The sequence below is a fragment of the Sphaeramia orbicularis genome, chromosome 14 (genome assembly GCF_902148855.1).
Source record: "Sphaeramia orbicularis chromosome 14, fSphaOr1.1, whole genome shotgun sequence".
NCBI classification, from domain to species: domain Eukaryota; kingdom Metazoa; phylum Chordata; class Actinopteri; order Kurtiformes; family Apogonidae; genus Sphaeramia; species Sphaeramia orbicularis.
In genome coordinates this window covers 44,108,435-44,134,882 of record NC_043970.1, presented here as the reverse complement: position 1 = coordinate 44,134,882, position 26,448 = coordinate 44,108,435, and the positions used below count along the sequence as shown (strand labels likewise).

Below are 26,448 nucleotides of genomic sequence, written 5' to 3'. Positions count from 1 at the left end.
GTACGTTTTCGGTTTTCAAAGCCATGGTTCGTTTTTTTTCGGTTCGGTACAGGAAGAAAGAAAAACCCTCAAAATGTCTATTAATGCATTTATGAATTTTTCAAAATTTTTCCCCCAATTTTTGGAGACAATAGAATATAGAAAAACAGGAATAATATAATTCTCCTGCTACAAATCAAATAGAAAATAAAATCAATTAATAATATTACTAAATGTATTTTAAACATTAGTATTGCACTTTTCCCTGAAAGGTAGTTTCGAACAAACAAGAAAAATCTAATCACAGTTCTGTCAGTTCAAGTTCTGCATAAAAATAACAAAAATTCCACATGAAGTGCAACATTAACAAGAGGGTAAACTGGTATTCTGTTTAAACAAACTGAAGAGATACACTGACAACACAATGAACCACATTATTTATTTTAGGACAGAGAACAAACTGTTTAGGCCACTGTGTGTATTTGTGTGGGCCTCTGTGCACGGGGGATTTTTTTTTTTTTTTGTCAGAGCCGGGGGGTAGGGGGTCACGCAGTTATATACCTGGGGGTGCGGTCCATAACTAACGTAACGAACGCTGTCGTGAAACAAAAGTGAAACTTTACATACTTTCAACGTTCTATTTATTCCTCTATTATACAGTGTGCATGATAGACAGACAGACAGACAGACAGACAGACAGACAGAGCTAGTGTCAGTGTTTTAGAACTACTGTAGTTCCTAGGGGCCAAACAACGTCCGTCTTATTAATGTCTCTTTCCTCGTTGTTGTCTTTCACCTGAACCTGAACTGATCCAAACTGGACTGGACTGATGGTGGAGGGTCTTCAGTCTCTTCCTTCCAGGTTCACATCATATTTGTTGTTTCTTTTAACCTTATGTCAGCTGCTATTTCATATTTCGGGTCAATGTGTGCGCTCCTTCAATATGTCCGTGTGAAAGTTGCGCGGATTTAAAGTTCTGCATCGAATGACGTCTTTCATTCCTTTTTCTTTTTCTCATCATACTGTGCCGTTTCGGTACAGCTGTGTACCGAACTGAACAGGTGTGTACCGAAACGGTTCGGTTCGGTACGTGTACCGTTACAGGCCAAGTAGCTGCACATGGCAAAATGATGGTAAATACTAGTTACGAACTCAAAAATTGCACCTGAACGCCCCCTAATGTCATCTTTTCCACTGGAGAACTGACATGAAAATTACCTTTGACCTTTTGAATGTGGCAGAGCGCAAGAAGGGATCCATGGCCAATGACAAACTATAGTTTTATTAACGTTCTGCTGTTAGCGGGTGATTTTACATATTTATATTATAAACAATTTCCAAAAAACGAAAAAAATTACAAAGTGTATTTGTCTCATTTCTAGTCCAAATATCTCATCCCACTTAAAATCAGACAGAATCACCTAAAGAGGAACTTTTCAGTGAGATATAAGAACTGATTTTTAGACAATAGATTTGGAAAATCTGATTTCAACAAATCTGACCATGATCATTTTCACTTGTTCCATTGGCAGATTTTTTTTTACTAGAATTAAGCAAAAAAAAAAAAAAAAATCTTGAATTACTGTGAATCTGCAAAGTCAGATCAACAATAAAAACATTTAAAGATAAAAATCAGTAATAAATAATAAAGGAAAAAGAACAAGGATATCCAGTTGTACTGTATGTGTACATATATAAACTGTATAAACCTATTTAAATATACAGATGATGAATATAAACAGAGCAAATAAAGTTCAGTCTTATACAAATATTTGACTGAAGATCCGGGTCGTAATCGTGGTGACGGCGTGATGACAGTAGAGACCTGTCCTCCTACGCCATCCCCTGGTTTCCTGTTACTGTCGGATAACGGTGTTAAATACACATGAAAAGTATTTAATGGAAGAAGTTCTGGAGCTAAAATGATCCAGTATGTTTTTTATGTCACCGACCGACAGGTTCCAGGTCCGACAGCGACAACGGCTCCATTAGCAATTTCTTCAAACATCTTCACTGATGAAACTACTGGTTGGATTTGACAAAATTAGATTTTTAAAATATTTTTAAAATCTTATAACTGTTCCTTTCCTTCTACTGGTCCATGTGTTAATGGTTTAGAACATGTAAATGGTTCCAGATATCAGTCTAGTTCCTATTGATCACTGATATAAGTCATATATGGACTGTGATTGGAAAAGTTGAGTTCTCCTCCAGTGAAAGTCCCGCCCACTTCTATAGTTAGATTGATCTGCATCCAAACCACGGGACTGGGACGCAGAACAGAACCAGGACTGGAAAATAGAGACAGAACCAGGACTGGAACATAGAACAGAACCAAGACTGGAACGTAGAACAGAACCTGACAACCTCACACATTCAACTGGTTCTGATCCACATAGAACAGACGCTGACGGACAGGGACACTGGTTCTGTTTTATTAGTATTTGTACATTTAAACTTTAATGCATCCTGATAATTTAAAGAATCACCATAGTTTATTATAATAATAATAATCTGAATCAGAACATTCCAGTAGAACCTAAACTGTTCCAGTAGAACCTAAAATGTACCGGTAGAACCTACTGTACCAGTAGAACCTGTTTCATATTAACCCAGTTCACTGACTGTAATGCCAATGATTTCATTTCCCTGATGATTTAATTTCCTGCAGCAGTGTTCCTTCAGTTTATTTTTATTTCCTTGTCATTGAAGGCATCGTCTGCTCCAGGTTTCACTGTTTCAGTCCAATGAACTCAGGTTTTGTTGAACAGGACGTATTTATTTGTTTGTTGTTTAATACATGTACTTTTAATCACATCCTTCATTTGTTTCATAATAATAATAATAATAATGTACCTGGGCTCATGTTAAAGTGTTTAATGCTGCGTTTCCACTACGTGGAACCAGCTCGGCTCGACTTGGCATTCCTGGAGAGCGTTTCCATTACAAGATACTACTGACTTTACAGTACCTGGATGCAGCGTGTTATTTCCGTGTCGTCTGCTCAGAGAGTTGCTGATAAACTTGCTCGTTGCGTGTTTTCTTGTCTGAATTTTTACATCGGCCACCATGGTGTAGTTTTGGGCTGTTATCATGTGGATTAATGTACCGCTATATTTACTGTCCACTTCCACATCTGTTTGTTGTAAAACGGTGGGCCACAGAGAAAACTGTCTGACCAATCAGTGGTCTGCAATGTGTACACGTCACGTTTTAGTATCTGGTCCCCAGTCCTGGAACCTCGGCGGAGGTGATACCAAAAAAGTAGTACCGGGTACCAGATTCCAGGTCCTTTTTCCACAATGGAAACGCAAAAAAGGCCGAGCCAAGTCGAGTCGAGCCGATACCACGTAGTGGAAACGGGGCATTAATGGTTCCGTTCAGACCAGATGAATGGTCCCAGGTACAAGTTTCAGTGTAAACTCCAGGTTTTCTCAGTATTTATGGCAGTCGTTGACCTTTGACCTTTGACCCTGACCCACACCTCCACTTCCAGCTGTTTCTCAGGTAAATCCTTATTCCTGAGTTTCAGTTTTTAGGACTTGAGGCTGTTTTTTTTTTTTTTTTTAACTAAAACTGATGAAAGAGTCAACTCGACCTGTGACTTAAATCCTCCAACTCAAACATAACAGGAAACTAAAACCACCGCAAAGTTCAAATACAGGTTTATGTAAAAGACACTAGTATTAGTTCAGTTTTACGCTGGAAAAAAAACTAAATCTGACCAAGTGTATTTTTCTCATTTCTAGTCCAAATGTCTGACCACACTTAAATTCAGACTTAAACTTGTCCTTTCCTGGGTCTGAGGAGCTTATAGGTTCTTCTCGTCCTGGTTCTGGTCCACGTTCAGATCCTACTGGTCTGAATGTGGAACCTGAACAAACCCGACTCCTCTGCAGGTAAATGGATGTGAGGGCAGTCAGGTTTGTCGTGTATTTACTGAGCTTGTGTTTTCTCTCATAGGTGTTGGCTCTGTTTGAGGAGGGGGAGGAGACAACCACCGCCTTCGTGGAGCCCGTTGTGATCCTCCTGATCCTCATCGCCAACGCTGTTATCGGGGTCTGGCAGGTCAGATCTGTGTCCAGTAAACGCACACCTGTTATGTCTTTACCATTAGCGCTCACACCTGGCTATATCAGCCTGATATAAAACATACTTAGTCATTCTCTGTTTAAAAAAAATAATCTTTTTGTGTGGCACCGAAACAAGAACTATGACATTTATCTGTCCAATTTTTTTTCCTGAAGCATTAATTTTCTGTCTTTGATGTGCCATATTTTTCAATAAAAATATTTAGAAAAAAACCCCCATACATAGTCATTCTGTGGAATCGCTGACCCCACCTTTAAACTATGAATCAGGTGGAGAGCAGGAGAAAAAACACTGTTAGTATGGGGCTAGTTTGGTGTCAAAATATTCATGTGCACATACAGTATTGGCCTGATATCAAACATATGCAGTCAATCTCTGTTTGAAAAAATAATCATCTTTTTGTGTGATGCACAAACAATAACTATGACATTTATCTGTTTGTCCAATTTTTATTTTTTTCATCCCTGAAATGTTAATTTTCTGTCTTTGATGTGCCATATATTTCAATTAAAAATATTTATAAAAAAGAAAAAATGTAGTTGTTCTGTGGAATTGCTGGAAAAGATGGAACAGTAACAGATACTAAAATAAACCCAGTTTCAGAGAAGCACCCAGATCTGTGGTCATATTAGTCTGTAGATGTACAAAAATAAATGTGTAAACTGTTGAATGAGTTCAGTCGTACGTAAAATGTATTGTGTGTATTTGATCAGAATATGAATGAATAAGTTTAGACTAGAATTACAAACAGGAAATGGAACTGTCTGAAGCTGAACTCATGGTCAGTCTGTGAATCCATGGATCCTCTGCTCCAGAAATAATGTCTGTGAAATGGGGAGGGATTTACAACAGTAGAGTCCTGTTGGTGAATTTGTATTCGTGATATCGGAGAAAGAACAATTGTACAGTTGGATTTCCTGTTTGTAATTCTAGTCTAAACTTATTCATTCATATTCTGATCAAATACACACAATACATTTAATGTACGACTGAACTCATTCAACAGTTTACACAGATTTATTGTTAAACATCTACAGACTAATATGAACATGAATATTTGGACACCAAACTAACCCCATACTAACAGTGTTTATTTCTCCTGCTCTGCAGCTGTCGTCAGATATAGATTCATAGTTTAAAGGTGGAGTCAGCGATCCCACAGAACGACTATGTATGTTTGATATCAGACCAAACAAACAAACACTCCCAACATCTGATGCACTAAAGTCGTCTGTAGTCGACTTTATAGAATCCTGATACAGATGAATCCCATTCTGGCTTCAAAACAATCAAAGTAACTGTTTAAAAAAAATACAATATAGCTGATTGTGTGAAGTTATCAAGTTTTCCAGCATTTGGCTTTTTTTTTTTTTTTTTACGTTATAACTTTTAAAAAAAAACAAAAAACTGGTCTATTTATGCCTTAATTACTTCGTAAGACTTGTACCTTGCAATATGAAGTGCACAGATATAGATTAAATGAAATTTCAAAGAGAAATTTTAGTTGGAGTTTTAGCCTAAAATACCAGGGGCCAAAATTGTCCTGTCAGAGAGCAAACTTTAACTGACTGCCATTCCAACATTTATTTCAATATAAAGTAGCTTTTTGTTTTGAATAATCCCTTATGGTCCAACTAAAAAAAAAAGAAATTTAAAAGTAAAAATGTGGGTCATTTACCAAACACAATCTGTCAAATTGTCTCTAAAATGTCCCATCAGAGAGATTTCAAATACCGTGTTTTGACCCTTATGTGTCTTACACTAAGGTTCAAAATTACTATAAATATCTTTGTTATCGTCCGTCTGCTAACTGGACTCTGTCCGTCTTTTCTTTGACATGTATTTGGTGAATGTTTGTCCACAGGAGCGGACGCTGAGAACGCCATCGAGGCTCTAAAGAGTACGAACCGGGAGGGGGAAGGTTTTACCGCATGAACCGCAAGGCCGTCCAGAGAATCAAAGCCAGAGACATCGTCCCCGGAGACATCGTAGAGGTGGCAGGTAAGAGCTGACGCCCATCTGTCGGTCAGTAGGACTGGAACCCAATGACCATTTCAATAGGCGACTAGTCATCGACCACCGGACTACGACTAGTTATCAACCACTGGAACGAATAGTCATCGTCCACCAGAACGACTAGTCATCGAATCAACCACCGGAAAGACTAGTTATCGACCACCAGAACGACTTGTCATCATCTACCAGAACCACTATACAGATTAGTCGACTGGTCAGATTGTCAACTACAAAAAACCCCAGTGGCTCTTATTTCTATTCTTTGCAGCGATAAAACACTGTATCATCCGACTGGATGTTTGAAGGACAGACCAGGGTTTATTCCACTGGTTCTTTATAGAAAAAACAGTGTTAGTTATTGTCAGTCGTAACCACGGTGACAACAGAAAGACACATAACGTGCCCACACTTAAAAACCTTTGGCCTTGAGCTCACACTAAAATTTTTGCTCATACAGACGGACAGACGGACTGATGACAGTATCTACGGTGAGGGTCCAGGGAATAAATGAATGGGAAACCGAACACCTGACTCTCACTCGTCCACTTTCTCTTTTTTTTTGCTCTTCGCTTCTCTCTCACACACCAACTCACTGGCTCTTGCCCTCTGTCTAAAATCTTTTTTTTGCTTATTTTAGTATCCCTTAATATTTGTGTAAATCTTGCTGTTTTAAACGTCTCTCTCCAAATTTGTTTTTTGAGGGTTTTTTTTTTTTTGGCCTGTTTTAGCTTCTCTCTTGTAATATTTTTGTAAAATTGTGCTAGTTTTCGCTTCTCTCTAAAATCTTTTAGGGTTTTTTTGCTTGTTTTTAGCTTCTCTGTTAATTTTTGTGTAAAATTTTGCACCTTTTAGCATCTGTCTCCAAATTTTTTTAGGTTTTTTTTTTTTTGCTTACTTTTAGCATCTCTCTTTAATATTTTTATAAAATTTTGCTTGTTTTTAGCATCTCTCTGTAATATTTTGTATAAAGTTTTGCAGCTTTTAGCATCTCTTTCCAAATTCTTTGGAGTTTTTGCTTGTTTTTAGCATCTCTCTTTAATATTTGTTTAAATTTTTGTATATTTTCAGCATCTCTTCAATATTTTCATAAAATTTTGATTCTTTTTAGCATCTCTCTTTAATATTTGTGTAAAATTTTCAGTTTTTAGCATCTCTTTCCAAATTCTTTGGAGTTTTTTGCTCATTTTTAGCATCTCTAATAATTGTTTAAATTTTTGCTTGTTTTTAGCATCTCTCTTTAACATTTGTTTAAATTTTTTTTTTTAGCATCTTATCTTATACTTGTTTAAATTTTTGCTTGTTTTTAGCTTCTCTCTTTAATGTTTAAATTTTTGCTTGTTTTTAGTTTTAGCTTCTCTCTTTAGTATTTGTTTAAATTTTTGCTTGTTTTTATCATCTCTTTTAATATTTGTGTAAATTTTTGCTTATTTTAGCATCTCTCTTTAATATTTGTGTAAATTTTTGCTTGTTTTTAGCACCTCTCTTTAATATTTGTTTATATTTTTCCTTGTTTTTAGCATTCTTTCTCTTTAATCCCTACTACTTTGTCTAATTTTACTGTTGAATATTCGCTGCCGCCTGGTGGTTGCAGCTCTAACCAGTCAGCGGTTCTACATTATTCCCCGTCAACGTCCCGCTGCCTCGGCCACCAACCGTGTACATAAACACCCCGTCGCTGCCACCCATTCATGAGTGTGGAAACACTGCTGGAAGGTCTCCGAGTCGGTTACTAACAGTGTTTTCTGTGGATGTGCAGGTGCCCGCGCCGGCGTCCGTTTGGTCTGTTTTTGTGTGTGAGGTTCTGTGGAAGTGGTTGTGGTCGCGCGTTGTATTTAAGGCTGGTTTAACTTCCACAGCCCCCCCCTCCTCTTTCCCTCCCCTTGCCTTTCCATGCTCTCAGCCTCACCACCTGGACGCTGCTGGATGTTTGTCAGCTCCTCGCTCACACTATTCCCCTGCTGTAAACTCAGCCATGTGTGGGCAGGCGGAGCTAAAAATAACCCTGTTGTCACTGTGGTTCGTGAACATCTGTGGACGCCACCGTTAATGTGGACAGGAGACAGCGAGGACGTCCACCCATTGGGGGGAGGGTCAAACCTGTGGATGCCACCATTAATGTGGACGGGAGACAGCCAGGACGTCCACCTATGGGGGGGGTCATCACCATCAGCTTTCATTCATAATCACAGACGAGTACCAAACCATCCATCTGTAGCAGCGGGGTCAAACATAAGGGCCACGGACCAAAACCGGCCCCCAAAAGGGTCCGATCCGGTCCAATCAGTTTAGTTGAGGTTCCACATTCAGACTAATATGATCTAAAGGGGATCAGAACCAGGACAATAAGAACAGAAAAACTAGAAATAGTGACAACACTGCAACCTGTACAAAACTTTGAAAATTCAACTCATTATTGGCTTCAAATGTCTTATTTCAGTAAAATTATCTGCCAGTGCAGGAAGAAAATTAGACCTATCAAGTTTTATTAGATTAAGAAAATATTATCTATGGATTATGGAACGATAAAATTTTTATTTTAAGCAGAATTCACTTGTTTTGGTTTTATGAAGATGTAATGACTCAGTAGATTTTTATTTATCAGTAAAACTGCATAAAACAAGTAAAAACCTCTTAAAGGTAAACAGTTCCTGTGTCCTCCATACTCATCCTCCAACAGTGGAGCTGGTTTTATTATAAATATTACTTAAAATTAGTTGTAATATCTCAGTGACAGAACAAGAGGAACATTCATGGAACAAGTCGAATAATCTGAACAAGATTAAGTCTAAATAAGTAGATAAATATAAAAAAATATATATCTTTTAAGGTAAATATTCCAAATTCAAGTCAGTTTATCTAAGTCAGATATTCCTTTTTCATGTAATTTAACTTTTTTTTTCAACTTCAAAAGCTTTTTTCTTTGTTTTAGTGTAAAACAGTAAAATTACATGAAAATATCTACATTTTCAAACTATCGAACGTGAACAGATGTGACCAAACTGAACTGTATTCATATAAAGCAGCAATATTCAGTATGTTATTAAATGTTGTGTGTGTATGTAGATCCACTGTATCTGCACGATAGAATGAATGAGTAAATGATAAACTGAGGCAGAATATTGATGAAATTACACTTAATTTTCTTTAAAAATTTCAGGTTGTGTTATATATTTCATATTTTCAGAATATAATTTTACATTAAAACATAAAGAAAAATTTGTATTTGTCTTTATTTACAGATTATTATATAATTATTTTAGTCCGTTCAGATCATATTAAACTAAACTAGAATGAGTTCAGCGTCATTGGTCTAAAGTATGGATGTTAAACTTATTTCAGATTCCACATTCAGTCCAGTTTGATCTTAAACGGATCAAAGATTTAGAACATTTAATAATGTTCATGTGGAACTGAAACAGGTACCATTTAACTGTAGGATTAAAAACACCCCCCTTGAGAGCCGCATGTTTGACCCCCCCCCCCCCCCAGGGCTGTACATTTGACCCCCCCCAGGGCCGTACGGTTGACCCCCCCTGAGGGCCGTACATTTGACCCCCCTGAGGGCAGTATGTTTGACCCCCCCCCCCCCCCCCAAGAGCCGTACGTTTCACCCCCCTGAGGGTCGTACGTTTCACCCCCCTGAGGGCAGTACGTTTGACCCCCCCCCCAGGGCTGTACGTTTGACCCCCCCTGTGGGCCATATGTTTGACCCCCCTGAGGGCCATTCAGATCCTCCACAGTCCAAATGACAGAAAAGGTACCTGGACTTTTACGATGGGGGGTGGGAATGCGATCGTCTGCTCTGCTGCGGCGCTTGTTTATGCGACAGGTCGATGGAATTCGGGCGTGTTTCAGCCGGCGTTCGCGTTCACACACAGCGCCGACACTCGGACAAGCCCGCGCAGGCTCAAAGCCCCGCCCCCTCACACTGCCGATACCGTCACTGTCAACACCGACAGCGTTACCGTGACAACCGCTGGGTTCACAGGGGTCATGGTTTAATGACACCGTGAAGATGCTGAAACATCTGCTGCTTCAGTAACGGCTCGTTTCAGCCTCATCCAACACTTTGATGGTGTTTGAATCCAGGATTTAAGTGTGTGTTTTTTTCACATTTAACAAAGAATTTCAGATGAAAAGTTGTTGTCAAGGCCTTTGGATCTGGGTTTACATTGATGAATGAGTTTGAGAATTTAAAAAAAACTAAAAGTGAAAAGAAACTCCACATGAAAGTTATTACATGATCTTAGAGCACTGGTCTATAATACATTATATTTATTTGAAAATATTAAGTTATTATATGATATGGTATTATTTTATGTTATATTGTTTTATGTTAAATTATTTTATGTTATCTTATTTTATATTATATTTGTGCCTCTGATTAAACATCTGGATTTTGAGGCTGATTCTTATGTTTTATTAATAAATTCCTCCAGATCTAGAATGTTCTTGTTCCTTTTATGCTTCATTAAAATCTTCATTCTTGTTATATTTGAGGTAAAATAAGATAAATGCCTAAACTGTAGACTCTACAGCTTTCTAAAACATTAATAAAAGATCAATAATGTATTTATCACCATTGTAGGATAAAATATTTGCACGTTCTGAATCTGTCGCAGGTACAGCTTTAGGTTTAAACCACAGCTGGATGTGGATAGAACTTAAATTAGGACATAAAATAATGTTTTTGGACTGAATCTGTGTAAATGTGTAAAAACATACAAACTGTTCTTTAACAAAAAATGTGAATAAACTAAATATGAACAACATGAAATAAAAAATAGCAACTAACTGAGGAAAAGTAAAAAGGTAATGTACAAAATGAATTAAATCAACAAAATGAACAAAATCTTGAATAAATTGAACAAAATGAACAAGAATGAACAAATATGACAGAAAAAATGAACAAAAATGAACGAAATAATGAACAAAATGAATAAAATAAACAGAATAATACAAAATGAACAAAATAAACCAACAAATGAACAAAATATGAACAAAATAAACAAAATGAAAAAAATATGAACAAAGTCTCATCTCTTCTCGTCCTCCTATTTTCTCGTCTTCTCGTCCTCATGTCTTCTCGTCCTCCTGTCTTCTCAACCTCCTGTCTTCTCGTCCTCATATCTTCTCATCCTCCTGTCTTCTCATCCTCCTGTCTTCTCGTCCTCCTGTCTTCTCAACCTCCTGTCTTCTCGTCCTCATATCTTCTCATCCTCCTGTCTTCTTGTCCTCATCCTGTCTTCTCATACTCATATCTTCTCATCCTCATATCTTCTCAGCCTCCTGTGTTTTCGTCCTCCTGTCTTTTCGCCCTTCTGTCTTTTCATCCTCATGTCTTCTCGTCCTTGCCGTCTGTCAGATCTTGTTGCTAAGCGTCCGTAAACAGCCGTAAACGGCTGCTGGTCCACGTTTTCCTCCCAAAGAAGACGTGTCCAGATCCTGAAGCCCACACTGCTGTTTCAGAATCTGATCTGGTTTCTCTGAAAACAGACGCAGATTTTCCTTTTTTCCGCTGAGTTCCTTGACTTTCTCGTGGATCAGCCCGTGGTCGTTCCATGGGAGCTTCACGCTAGGGGGTCAAATAAACGGTGGATCCATCGGAAAAGGACGCTGTCCACCACAAGAACCTTCTGAACACTTATATTTACTCCACTTTCCTCCACTGGAACTTTCCTGGTTTCCTTTTTTTTTTTTTTTTTTTTTTTCTTTTTACTTCAGTGGTCTGGTTTACACAGGACCCGCATACATGGAAACCTGCACAGACCAGGTCTCAGGTCCAGGTCCCAGTCCCGGGTCTGAACAAAGACGTCCTCACCGGTGGATTATGTAACGGCGTCTAATTCTGTCCCACGTCCAGTTCCACCAAACGGCAGAAGCTGCACAAACCAGCTGACTCATTTGTTTCGGTCCGATCTGTCTGTTCTTGGTCCAGTTTGTGTTAGAGTTTTAACACTTGGTGAAGGTTTTTAACTCTTTGATGCCCAGTGTTTATCTGTTCTACAGCTGTTCACCAGTAAAACCCATAGAGTTTTATCAAAGACACTGAGTTTATGGAGATTAATACACAAAATGAATTAAAAGGAATTAAAAAAGGAAAAAATAAGGAAAATTTTTTTTACTAAAATAGAGTAAAATAAGCAAAAAATTAACAAATCAGTCAAAGTGAATGTGACAAAGTGAATAAGAAAATTTACAAAATAGATAACATGGAAAAATTATCAAAAAGGGCAAAATGTAAAGAAAATTGAAAAAAGCAAAAAAAAAAATGCTAAATAAAGTAAAAAGGATAAAATAACAACAAACAAACACACAAAATAAACAAAAACAGCCAAACTGAATGGGACAAAAGCAAGTAAGAAAATTTACAAAATAGTAAATAACATGGAAAAAAAAGAGCAAAATGAATAATAAAATTGAACCATTGATTCACCAGTAAAACCCATGGAGTTGGATCAATGACAGTGGATGGACACTGGGTTTATGGAGATTAATAATTAAAAATGAACCAACATGAATTAAAAAAAAGGAAAAAATAAACAAAAAAACCCACTAAAATAAAGTAAAAAAGGATAAAATAAGCAACAAAATGAACAAAAACAGCGAAAGTGAATGTGACAAAAGCGACTAAGAAAATTTACAAAATAATTTTTACTTCATGTTTTTCTTCATCGTTCATCTTTTTCTTTGTCTTTTACTATGTCTTTTTTGTCTTTTTCTTCTTTGTGTCTTTTTCTTCGTCCACAGTTAGTAAATATGGGTAAACTTTTGCTCATGTCCACTAGTACAGACACTACAGATGGACGGACTGACCTTCTGTCTCTACTGGACAGTTCTTGACTGTTGAGTTGATAAATGTTTGGTCTGGACTCTGTGGTCTATTGGATCTGGACCTTGGTTCTGAGGTCTTTTGGATCTGGACCTTGGTTCTGTGTTCCGTTGGATCTGGACCTTTGGTTCTGATGATCCCTGTGTGTTTGTTCTTAGTTGGAGACAAAGTCCCAGCAGACATCAGAGTGACGTCCATAAAGTCCACCACCCTGAGAGTGGACCAGTCCATCCTCAGGTAAGTCCACCTCAGAACCACACCTTTACTGATCTGGTACCGGTACCGGTTTTAATACTGGTTCTGTTTGAATTTTTTAATACTGGTTCTGTTTGGATGTGTTGGTGCTGGTTCTGTTTAATGCTGTCCATGTGTTCTCATCATCGTCAGGGGAGTCCGTTTCCATCATCAAACACCGACCCGGTTCCTGATCCCAGAGCCGTCAACCAGGACAAGAAGAACATGTTGTTTTCAGTGAGTGTTCAGCAACATGAGCAACAATGACAACATCAGGAACATAAGCAACATCATCAACATTAGCATCATTAGCAACATTAGCAACATCATCAACATTAGCATCATTAGCAACATTAGCAACATCAGCAACATCGGCCACATCAGCAGCATTAGCAACATTAGCAGCATCAGCAACATTAGCAACATTCGCAACATCAACATCAGCAACATTAGCAGCGTTAGAAACATTAGCAACATCATCAACATTAGCAACATCAGTAACATTAGCAACCTCAGTAACATCAGCAACATCGGCAAAATCAGCAACATTAGAAATATCATCATTAGCAACATCAGCAACATCATCAACATTAGTAATATTAGCAACATCAGCAGCATCAGCAACATTAGCAACAATAGCAACATTAGCAACATTGGCAACATCCTCAACATTAGCAACATTAGCAACATCAGTAGCATTAGAAACATTAGCAACATCAGCAACATTAGTAACAACAGCAAGATTAGCAACATCCACATTTCTCCAACAGTCACTGAGTTTGTTTATACACCATAAAAATACCAAATAACCATGAAAAACTCTTACGATGTACAGCTATTTGCAACTATTTATGACAACAGTCACAGGATGCCACTTATCGGATTGGTTGATGTAGTTCGCTTTTCCACTGAACGCAGTCACGTTTTTTTGTTATTTTTTTACGTCTTTTTTTCCCCCAAACATGACGATAATATTAGTGAAAATTGCGTTTTTATTTTGTATCATGAGTCTGGCTTAACTTGACTTTCCAACACAATTAACTTCAGTTTTAATTTGGCATCTACACTTTCACATACGTTTAAACGGAGCCTTGGCGCCACTCCGTCTGCTGATGCGTCATCATAAATCAGTTTGTGATTTGGATGCGATGGTGCGTTCAGGGACTCTGAAGGGTTAACCATGCAGGGGCCCCATGAAAGGTAAACGCTGTGGACCCTTTCATAAAATTCAGTATCTTGTTGATCTGTCGGGGGAGGGGTATGTGGGGGTTGGTCCGTACATAACGTCACTTACGCTAGCATGAAAACGAAACTGAAACTTAACATACTTTCAACGTCTGACTCCCGACTTCTCTTATACAGCAGATCTTACATGAAATTTTTACAACTTCTAACCTGTATCCACTGGACACCCCCCCCCCAAATGCTGGGCCCCAGGAATTTCTCTTGCTCCCCCCCTGCCCCGCCCCTTTATCGGCGCCCTAGTAACCATGTGACTGACTTCCTAAATATGTCAGACATCTCTCAGTTCTTCTGTTTTTCACTGACTCTGTCCGTCTTCTCCCAGGGCACCAATATCGCCGCCGGTCGAGCGATAGGTGTCGTCGTGGCGACTGGCGTCTCCACAGAGATCGGTAAGATTCGTAACCAGATGGCGTCGACGGAGCAGGAGAAGACGCCTCTGCAGCAGAAGCTGGACGAGTTCGGCCAGCAGCTGTCCAAGGTCATCTCGCTGATCTGCGTGGCCGTGTGGGTCATCAACATCGGACACTTCGGAGACCCCGTCCACGGCGGCTCCTGGGTCCGCGGCGCCATCTATTACTTTAAGATCGCCGTGGCGCTGGCTGTGGCAGCCATCCCCGAAGGCCTGCCCGCTGTCATCACCACCTGCCTGGCCCTGGGAACGCGCCGCATGGCCAAGAAGAACGCCATTGTCCGCAGTCTGCCGTCGGTGGAGACGCTGGGATGCACGTCCGTCATCTGCTCCGACAAAACGGGGACGCTCACCACCAACCAGATGTCCGTGTGCAGGGTAGGTGGAGCTAAAACACACACAGACTGACCCCAGGATGCATTTAAGTCCACACACTGGGGTCGGATTTATTATTCTGAGTCACATGACCAGGCTTCAGAACACAGGTATCAAACATGCGGCCCCGGGGCCAAATCCGGCCCACCAAAGGGTCCAATCCAGCCTCTGGGATGAATTTGTGAAATGGAAAAATTACGCTGAAGAAATTACCAGTCAAGGATGTTAAAATCATTTTAGTTCAGGGTCCACATACAGAACAATTCAATCTCAGTTGGATCAGAACCAGTAAAATATCATAATAACCCATAAATATTGACAACCACAGATTTTATCTGTGTTTTAGTGTAAAAAAAAGTAAAATCACATGAAAATGTTTATATTAAACTATCCTTTTACAAAAAATGTAAATAAACTGTACAGATATGACAACCTGAAATGTTTAAAAAAATAAATACAATTGTACCATTTTCTGCCTGTTATTAAATGTTTTTTGTATTTGTAATAGTAATATAAGTTATAATGCATATGTGTAAATGATAAACTGGTAAACAGGCAGAATATTAAGTAAAATACTATCATAGTAAGCTGTAAATAATGAAAACTGCAAATTTGTCTCTTTGTTTCAGTGTAAAAAAAAAAGTAAAATTACACAAAACTCTTTACATTTACAGACTAGCCTTTTACAAAAAATGTGAATATCTAACATCTCTTAATAGAAGTATGTGGAATTTGAATAGTCCTCTCCCTGTTATTTAATGTTCTGTGTATTCGTAGATCCACTGTGATCGCTAAGTTGTGATTCACATTTATAAACTAGAAGCACTCGGAGAGCGCAGACCTCCACCAAAGCAGAGCAGTGCCCCCCCCCCGATCACCACCAAAATTTCATAATTCGTTCCTTGTGCCAGTATCAACATTTCCTGGATATTTTCATCTAAATCTGTCCATAACTTTTTGAGTTATCTTGCACACAGACAGACAAACAGACAGACAAACCAACATCAGCAAAAACATAACCTTCTTGGCGGAGGTAATGACAAACTAAGGTGTAATATTGTTAACATTGCATTTATTTTACTAAAGAATTTTCAGGTTTTCATATTTGTTCATGTTATGTTCAAGTACAGTTTGTAGATGTAAATGTTTTCATTACAGAATTTACTTTTTTCACTCAAAAGTTCTTCTCCTATTATTTATATTATTTCACCGGTCTGGCCCACTTTAGATCATATTAGGCTGAATGTGGAACCCTAAACTAAAATGAGTTTGACACCCCTGATTTAGAATGTTCCTGTTAAAGCTGTCACACATTTGACTCAGTCAGTCAGTAGTCACTTTTACACTGGACATCTGCGCAAAGCTTTACCCATATTTACTAAATGTCGAAAAAACAGAAGTGCGTAATGTCTGTTTTTTCGTTAAATCACAAATGCGATGATTTGTTTATTTATTATTGCGAGATGACACAAGAAGTCATCCCATAAACATAGAGACGAATGTAAATATGGTGTTGATTTAGATATATTCATTATTATTATATATTACCCCTCTATCTCCGACTAAATTAAAAAATGATTGTGTTTCTATTTACAGAATATTTACACATATATACAAATATGCAGACATTTATAGAATATTTAAACATATATACAAATATACAGACATTTGTAGAATATTTACACATGTATACAAATACAGATATTTGTTGAATATTTACACATATATACAAATACAGACATTTGTAGAATATTTACACTATATACAAATATACAGACATTTGTAGAACATTTACACATATACACAAATATGCAGACATTTGTAGAATATTTACAGACACAATACAACTATACAAACCACAAGAATACAGATAAAAACAGATTATTTTCAGGACATTTTTCAATATAACTAGAGGAGGTTTTATCCGTGGTTCATAGTTTTTCAGATATTTTCTCTGATCTTCCGTCTAATCCTGACGGATAATGAGTCTGGTTTGGAAACGGCGTCTAAAATAAAACCAACGGCTGCTTTTGAAAGTTTCCTGCATCTGTTCGACTCTTATTTCCTCTGTTTCAAACCGAGTCGGCGCTCACGGACCGGGCACTTCCTGTTCAGCAGACGCTTGAAGCTCCGCCCCCCTGGTTCCCTGCAGCGGCGTGGGGGCTCAGTGTAACTTTACTGCGTAGTGACAGGGAGTTCCCTCAGGTGGGCGGGGTTTGGTCATGTGACCCCTCCCCCTCCCTGAGGCTGGTAAATATTGATCATCTGTTGGACCTCACAGCGCTGCTCTGTCAGATAAGGAGGCTCTGCACACACTCGCAAACACAAATCAAACTTCCACTGTGTGCGTTGGGTTTAGCTCTGCCTCCCTCCCGTTGTCACGGTACCTGCTGTGGTCTTTGTTTATCCATCTGGGCTCGTTCTGGGACTGGGTTTTTCCTCGTATCAGCAGTATCCTCGTATCGTATCCTCACGTTAGACTTTCCTTTTCCCCTCAACACATGCAGACACACATTACGAGGGTTACTCATCACACACACGCACACACACACACCCTTCCCCGATCTCACAGGAAGTAAGTAGAAGTTCCACAAGGATCACACTAAGGCTTGTTTCCGTGGAGACCGAAGCAGATCAGATAGTGAGAAAAAACTGATCACATATAAAGAACCGGCCTCAGTTGGTTCCTTAAACCCGGCGTATGTGCCTCATTACAACAATAATAATACATATTACAAATATATATTCTGACATTAGTCATTATTGTTTTTATCCCAGACCCTGTTAGAAAAGAAACACCTGGATTCAACATGTCCACATACTTTTGTCCATATAGAGTATGACTTGGACAGTAATTATATGAGGATGATAATATTCAATATTGCTAATTTCTGAAGTTCATCTTCTCTCTGTTTCTGTTAAAGTCCATTTTATTCTCTTCAGATTTCTGCACCTATTAGTTCACATTTGGCTCCAGAATGTGTCGCTCCAACCTGTGAATTCAGAGTTTGGATGAAAACATTGAGAGTTTCTGCTTCAATAGATGGATAAGTAAAAACCAGAATGATTCACAGATGTATTGGACAAATATCAGCCTTGTACGTTCACTCTGGTATTTATCTGTTGGATTCGACTCAAACTCACTCCAAATGTAGGCAGTAACAGTCGCTGCAGCCGTCGTCGGGGAGTAACGACTCCATTAAAAAGCTAAACCCAACCTTTGAGCATCACACACTTAACGGGCAACGACTTCCTGCTATTTGACGTCCATTGATTTAGTTTTGGTCCTTGAATTGCATCATTTCTGTTCATTCAGTGTCTGATTCTCATAGTAAAACCAGTTGAGCCCCCGGGGGCCTCGTTAATGCTTCAGTCGGTTCGTTTTAAGCTGGTGTTTCCTTCTGGTGTCAGATATTATCCCCCTCAGGTTTTATTGGTTTGAGTCACTTTGGTTTACTTTGTATTTAGTTTCCAGGAAAAACTCAATTTACACAAGCACCAAACAAACACAGGACTTCAACTGTGATTTATAAAAGTATTGAAGTAGTTAAAGGTCGTTTTATTGAGTAAAAGGTCAGAGCTGTTTCTGTCTCAGACAGGATGAGGAATTAACCTCAGGGAAAAAAACTGAAAAAACAAAGAATTAACATCAGATAAAAAAAAACAACAACAAAGAATTAAAATCTGGGAAAAAAATGAAAAAACAAAGAATTAAAATCAGATTAAAAAAGAAAAAAAATTATGTCAGACAAAGAAAAGAAAAACAGAATTAACATCAGGGAAAAAAACTGAAAAACAAAGAATTAAAATCAGATTTAAAAAATAAAAAAGAAAAAGAAAAAAAACAAAGAATTAACATCAGATAAAAAAAAAGAAAAAACAAAGAATTAACATCAGGGAAAAACTGAAAAACAAAGAATTAAGATCAGATTAAAAAAAACAACAAAGAATTAACATCAGGAAAAAATACTAAAAAAACAACAAAGAATTAAAATCAGATTTAAAAAAAGAAAGAACTAAGAATTAACATCAGCGAAAAAAAACTGACAAAACAAAGAATTAAAATCAGATAAAAAGAAAACAAAGCTGGAATGTCCTGTGTTTCATTGTGTCCTGTGGGTGTTTATTATCATGACTGGAATTAAATCTGACATCATCTTCTTCATCATTAATGTTCAGAGCCTAACCCTTGATAGAGGCCTTGAATGCATCATGGTTCAGTTCTTCGATGCGTTCACTGTCCGTCTCCTTCGTATTTAAACCCATCGGTCCGTCCTAGTCTTGATCAGATTCTTAGTATTACCGATGCGTCCTCTTCCTCCTTCTGGGGGGAGTTTCAGGAGGAGGATTTGCCAGCACAGCAGATCTTTGGACAGCTGTGGGACCGCGGCACCGTCCTCCTCCTGGGTTTGTTCAAGTGGCGCGCGGCGTGACGGGCTGATGAAGCCTTGGATGTGAGCGGCGGAGTACAGGCTTTAAGATGCTGCGTGTTCGGAAACAGTAAAGAGTTGGGAAGGAGGAGACGGTGGGATAAACCGACTGAGGGGGTGAAAAGGAGGGGTTGGGGTGGGGGTTCTGATGGTTCTGGTTCTGATTCAAGCAGACATCAGATATGGGTGATTATCAGTCTACAGCAGGAGTGTCAAACATACAGATTTATTTCACCAACAAAAATATTCTCCATGGTTGACTTCAACTTCACAACAAACAAAAACTTCTTTAGCAGATTTAGCATATATTTAGAGTTCATTTAGTGTGTATTTAGCGCATATTTAGTGTATTTTATCATATATTTAGCGTATATTAGCATATATTAGTGTATATGTAGCGTGTATTTAGTGTATGTTTAGCATGTATGTAGCCTATATTTAGCGTATGTTTAACATATGTTTTGTGTATATTTAGTCAAACATACAAATTTATTTTCACCAACAAAAAGGTTCTCCGTGGTTGACTTCAACTTCACAACAATCAAACCAAAAACTTCTTTAGCAGATACAGCGTGTTTAGCACATATTTAGCGTATTTAGCATATATTTAGCATGCATTTAGTGCATATTTAGCGTATATTTAGCACATATTTAGCATATATTAGTGTATATTTAGCACATATTTAGCGTATATGTAGCATATATTTGTGTGTTTAGCATATGTTTAGCCCATATTTAGCATATGTTTAGCCTATATTTAGCATATATTTAGCATATGTTTAGCCCATATTTAGCATATGTTTAGTGTATGTTTAGCCTATATTTAGTATATGTTTAGCCTGTATTTAGCATATGTTTAGTGTATGTTTAGCCTATATTTAGCATATGTTTAGCCTATATTTAGCGTATGTTTAGTGTATGTTTAGCCTATATTTAGCGTATGTTTAGCATATGTTTAGCCTGTATTTAGCGTATTTTTAGCCTATATTTAGCAGTGGATCTACAAACACGCACAACAGTTAATAACAGACAGAATATTGTAAGTCTTCCACTTCATTTCCTTTAGACATTTCTGGTTGTTTATATTTGTTCAGATTATTGAAATGTTATTATGAAAGAAGTGTTTGTAAATGTAAATGTTTTTTTTTTTCTCTCTCTGCTCTTTTTGTTTGTTTGTGAAGCGTCTTTGAGTGTCCAAAAAAGCGCTATATAAGTGTGATTTCTTCTTCTTCTTCTTCTTCTTCTTCTTCTTCTTCTTCTTCTTCTTATTCTTATTCTTATTCTTATTCTTATTCTTCTTCTTCTTATTATTATTATTATTATTATTATTATTATTATTATTATTATTATTATTTTTCATAGTTTAATGTATTTTTTCCTTTTTTTCTGGCTGAAGCTCAGGTGAACAGAATCCTCCTCCTCCTGAAGTGGATTCATTGATTTAATGTTGCCCGTCAAACCCTGGTTCTAATCTGTGCCTCTGGTTTTGATCTATTCCTCTGGTTCTGATCCGTTCCTCTGGTTCTGATCTGTGCCTCTGGTTCTGATCTGTTCCTCTGGGTCTGATCCGTGCCTCTGGTTCTGATCTATTCCTCTGGTTCTGATCCGTGCCTCTGGTTCTGATCTATTCCTCTGGTTCTGATCCGTGCTTGTGTTTCTTTGCTCTTTTCTCCAGATGTTCATTGCAGATAAAGTGGAAGACTCCACCTGCGTCCTTCATGAGTTCTCCATCACCGGTTCAACATATGCCCCCGAAGGACAAGTGTGAGTATCAGCAACGAAAGGTTTACAGCAGCTTTTACTGGCGGAGGCTGAAGGTGAGAGGTTTGAGTATGTGAAAAAAAAAAAAACACGACAGAGAAGAGAAACGAGGTGTGTTTAATCCTTAAAGACCCAAACATCCACTGATCTAAACTGTGTAATACCTGTAGAGCCACTAATCCTATCAATCCATGTCAATAATTGTTGTAAAATATAGTTCTTCATCTTTTCATGGTCATCAGATATGACCATATTTGGACATTCAGAGGCTCCGTAGGTACCATGGAAACACTGTCATCTTCTACAACACTTGTCGCTAATGGAAAAACGACAATTCTGCCAAAACTCTCATGTTTCGATGAGAAGTTTTTTGCTTGCAAGAGTTGTTTTTTTCTGGCGTAGTGAAATTGGTATATCACGCAAAACTGCAATGAAAAGACGTTTTAGTCCAACTAGAGTCACATGACCAAAAACTAAAAAACAATGTCGATGGATATTAAAACAAGAGAAGAAGAGTTTAAAACAAACATAAAATCTAAATCTGACCAAGTGTATTTTTCTCATTTCTAGTCCAAATATCTCATCACATTTAAAATCAGACAGAATCACCTAAGGACCAACTTTTCAGTGAGATATATGAACTGATTTATAGACAATCGATCTGGAAAATCTGATTTCAACAATGATTTCGACCAAGATCGTTTTCACTTGTTCCATTGGCAGATTTTTTGCTTAATTCAAAATTTGTATTTTTTGTTTGCCTAATTCAAGATATATATTTTTATTAATTCAAGATTTTTTTTTTTTATTAATTCAAGGCTTTTTTTTTTTTGGTTTATTAAAGACTTTTTTTTTTTTTTTGCTTAATTCAAGATTTTTTTGCTTGAATCAAGATTTTTTCTGCTTAATTCAAGATTTTTTTTGCTCAATTCAAGATCTTTTTTTTTTGCTCAATTCAAGTTTTTTTTGCTTAATTCAAGTTTTTTTTGCTCAACTCAAGATTTTTTTGCTTATAATTCAAGATTTTTTTTATTAATTCAAGATTTATTTTGCTCAATTCAAGGGTTTTTTATTTGCTTAATTCAAGATTTTTTTTTTTCATAATTCAAGATTTTTTTTTGCTTAATTCAAGATTTTTTTGCTCAATTCAAGATTTTTTTTTCAAGATTTTTTTTTGCTTAATTCAAGATCTTTTTTTTTCTTAATTCAAGATTTTATTTTGCTTTATTTAATTTTTTTTTTTTTTTTTTTTTGCTTAATTCCACTTTTTTTCTTAATTCAATTTTTTTTTTTTTGCTTAATTTAAGCAAAAAAATCTGCCAATGGAACAAGTGAAAATGATCTTGGTCAGATTTGTTGAAATCAGATTTTCCAGATCTGTTGTCTATAAATCAGTTCTTATATCTCACTGAAAAGTTCATCTTTAGGTAATTCTGTTTGATTTTAAGTGTGATCAGATATTTGGACTAGAAATGAGACAAATACTTGGTCAGATTTAGATTGTTTTTTTCCAGTGGGACACATGAGGAAACCACATCAGTTTAGAATAGTAGGAGATAGAGGGGGAACCAGCACTCTAGATTCAAAACAACACAGATTTCTGTTCATGTTTATGGAATGACTTCTACTGACATCTACCAGAAGAAAGAAATTAATCAGCACATTTGGGATTGAATGGAAAAACCAACATTACACACTTGTGTTTGGAACACAAGTGTGTAATATGGGGACAGTTTAGCTCAGATGGACCATGGAAAACAGACTAGTGACTTGTTGTGCATCTGATTTTGTCTTAATGCGACTCGATCCTGGTTCGACTCAGATGTAAAGTTTAACTCGACTTCATTCAACTCTACGTTTCTCAGTTAAAACGCACCTGTGGGTGAACGTCAGTAGCAGGCTAAGTGGGAGAAGGTGTGTGTGTGTGTTTTGTTTGTGAGTCCATCCTGTCCATTTCATAACTGCTCAGTGTGGGTTTATTGTGTGGGAGATTCACTAGCAACGGCTGCGTTCTCTGCTGGGAAAGGATCCACGGTTGTCATGCAATCAGCAAACACACACACACACGCACACACACACACACACACACAGTTTACTACTGTACACCATTGTTTCACTGTGGAATGCTACACTACTGACTGTTTCTCTGCTCATAAATATGGATGCAGTCCTGGTGTGTGAAGTGTTCTGAGGTGTGTTTCCTCCTCCTGCTTGTGTGTAAATTGTGTGTTTGTGTGTGTGTGTTTGTTGTCGTGCAGGTTGAAGGGCGATCGGCCGGTGCAGTGTTCGGACTACGATGGACTCCTGGAACTGGCCACCGTCTGCTCCATGTGCAACGACTCGTCTCTGGACTACAACGAGGTCTGGACACATACACAATACACACTGTACACTATATACACACTATATATACACACACCACACATGTACACACACAGTGTTGGACCCGTTGAATCCAGGTGTTTCTTTTCTAACAGGGGTCTGGGATCCAAAACAATAATGACTAATGTCAGAACATAGTTTTATATTATGGGATAAATATCCTATCGATTATTAATATTGATGTTTCTGTGTCCGATCATCATGAATAGGACATCTGACAGCTGGAGACATGATGTGTCCACATATTTATGTCCATATAGTTTAGAAACATCAATATTTCACTCTAGTTTAATGGTAGATTTTTGTGGTTTAGTTGTGGTAGAAAATTATTATTTATAGTTAGAGCAGGAAAAATATAAGTCCAAACCATTTGTGAGTCATTTTAGAAACAAAGATGAGAATTGAATCCAAACGAACCAGTGCACTGATATCTATCCCATAATATAAAACTCTATTCTGACATTAGTCCTTATTGTTTTGGATTCCAGACCCCTGTTAGAAAAGAAACACCTGGATTCAATGGGTCCACAGACTGTGGTCCATATAGAGTAAACATCATCTGTGTTTTTATATTGTCTGTAATGAAACATAAAGTTTTTGCAGGTAGTAAATACACATAAAACACACACACACACCCCTTGGTCTCTGCTGCTGCTGAGCTAATTTTACTCTGATGTCTGATCTTTTTCTTGGAGTTGAATTGCTTTTCTCACCTCTTCGTCATCACCATGGTATCATGGTAACTGAGCTGAGCAGAAAGGCCAACGGCAAGAACCAAGTCCTCACAGACCCACAGAACGGGTTCTAGAGCCACAGAACAGGTTCTAGAGCCTGGAGCTTTGGAGGGTTTAATCCTCAGATCCATAAGTGGGTCAAACTGACCCGCTGACGTGGTTTTATTGTCATATGTTTGGAATGAAAGTTATTATTTCATATTCCAGGTGTTCCTCAAACAACATGTTATTGACATCATGGCATTTACATTTTTATCTTGTCTTTTATAGGTTTTATGATATTATAGTTTTTGTTTTACCTCCTCAAACTTCCACAGGTGGGTTAAAATAACCCATTCATCTACAGTGGAATTACATCTGAACCTGTGATTGATTCAACAGTAAAACTAAAGGACTCACTCAAGTATAATAAAAGTAGAAGGAAAGAAATCAAGAAAATAAAAAATAATAAATAAATAATAATACACACACACCAAATATACCTATTAAAACATAGTACAATATTTGTACAATATATACTAGACAATAATAATATGAGGATTTAATAAATAAACATTAATTAATCCATTAAATATTGTTATTCTGTGGTTCTAATGTGGACTTAAATGGTCTGATGAACATGAATAGGATGTTTATTCTAAAGACCTTTTCTCTGTTAAACTTTGTCTTCTTCTGGTGGTTTGTACTGATGGTCTTTCCTGATCCTTGTGGTCCCGGTTCAACGGTTCTAACCCGCTTTGGTTCCAGGCTAAAGGTGTCTATGAGAAGGTGGGTGAAGCCACGGAGACGGCGCTGACCACGCTGGTGGAGAAGATGAATGTGTTCAAGACCGACCTGTCAGGACTGAGCAAAGTGGAACGGGCTGGGGTCTGCAACTCGGTAAGACCAGAACAGAACCTGCATGAACCCAGACCTTCTGCAGGTCTACGGTCATTCAGGACTCATACATTCATCAGGGGTGTCAGGGGGGTCAAACATGAGGCCCACGGGCCAAAACCGGACACTAAAAAGAGTCCAGTCCATCCCATGGGTAGAATTTACAAAGGACAAGAATTACACTGAACATATTAACAGTTAATGATGTTGAAGTGGTTTTAATTCAGGTAGTCCACTGTAAAAAGTCTATTTCAGGGGTACTCCACTGTAAAGAAGTCTATTTCAGGGGAGACTGCCCTATAAAAAGATGTATTTCAGGAGATACTCAGCTGTAAAAAGTCTATTTCAGGGGATACTCCATTGTAAAAAGTATATATTCAGGAGGTACTCCACTGTAAAAAGTATATGTTTCAGGGTGTACTCCGCTGTAAACAATCTGTTTCAGGGGTACTCCACTGTAAAAGTGTGTTTCAGGGTTACTCTGCTGTAAAAAGAGTATTTTAGGGTGTACTCTGCTGTAAAAAGTATATATTCAGGAGGCACTCCACTGTAAAAAGTATATATTTCAGGGGTTACTCCGCTGTAAACAATCTGTTTCAGGGGTACTCCACTGTAAAAGTGTGTTTCAGGGTTACTCTGCTGTAAAAGGAGTATTTTAGGGTGTACTCTGCTGTAAAAAGTATATATTCAGGGGGTACTTGGCTGTAAAAAGTCTATTGCAGGGGGGTACTCCACTGTAAAATGTCTATTTCAGGCGGTACTCCACTGTAAAAGTATATATTTCAGGGGGTACTCCGCTGTAAAAAGGGTATTTCAGGGTGTACTCTGCTGTAAAAAGTCTATTTCAGGGATTACTCTGTCGTAAAAAGTCTATTTCAGAGGTTACTCCGCTGTTAAAAAAACAAGAAAGTCAATTTCAGGGGTTACTCCACTGTAAAAAGTCTATTTCAGGGGGTACTCCACTGTAAAAAGTATTTATTTCAGGGGGTACTGCACTGTAAAAAGTGGTATTCCAGGGGGTACTCCACTGTAACAAGTATATATTTAGGGTTACTCCGCTGTAAAAAGTTAGAGAATCGGTG

General features: G+C 37.8%; 1 protein-coding gene across 1 annotated transcript in view; it reads left to right on the top strand.

Moving 5' to 3' along the window:
• Positions 1-26,448, top strand: part of atp2a3 (ATPase sarcoplasmic/endoplasmic reticulum Ca2+ transporting 3) — an 81,562-nt gene that overhangs the window by 41,822 nt on the left and 13,292 nt on the right. The window contains 9 exon segments of the mRNA XM_030153211.1: positions 3,944-4,064; positions 5,951-6,073; positions 13,079-13,156; positions 13,305-13,332; positions 13,334-13,391; positions 14,722-15,186; positions 21,289-21,377; positions 23,633-23,735; positions 25,238-25,369. Of these exon segments, the coding sequence (XP_030009071.1) occupies positions 3,944-4,064; positions 5,951-6,073; positions 13,079-13,156; positions 13,305-13,332; positions 13,334-13,391; positions 14,722-15,186; positions 21,289-21,377; positions 23,633-23,735; positions 25,238-25,369 (1,197 nt within the window).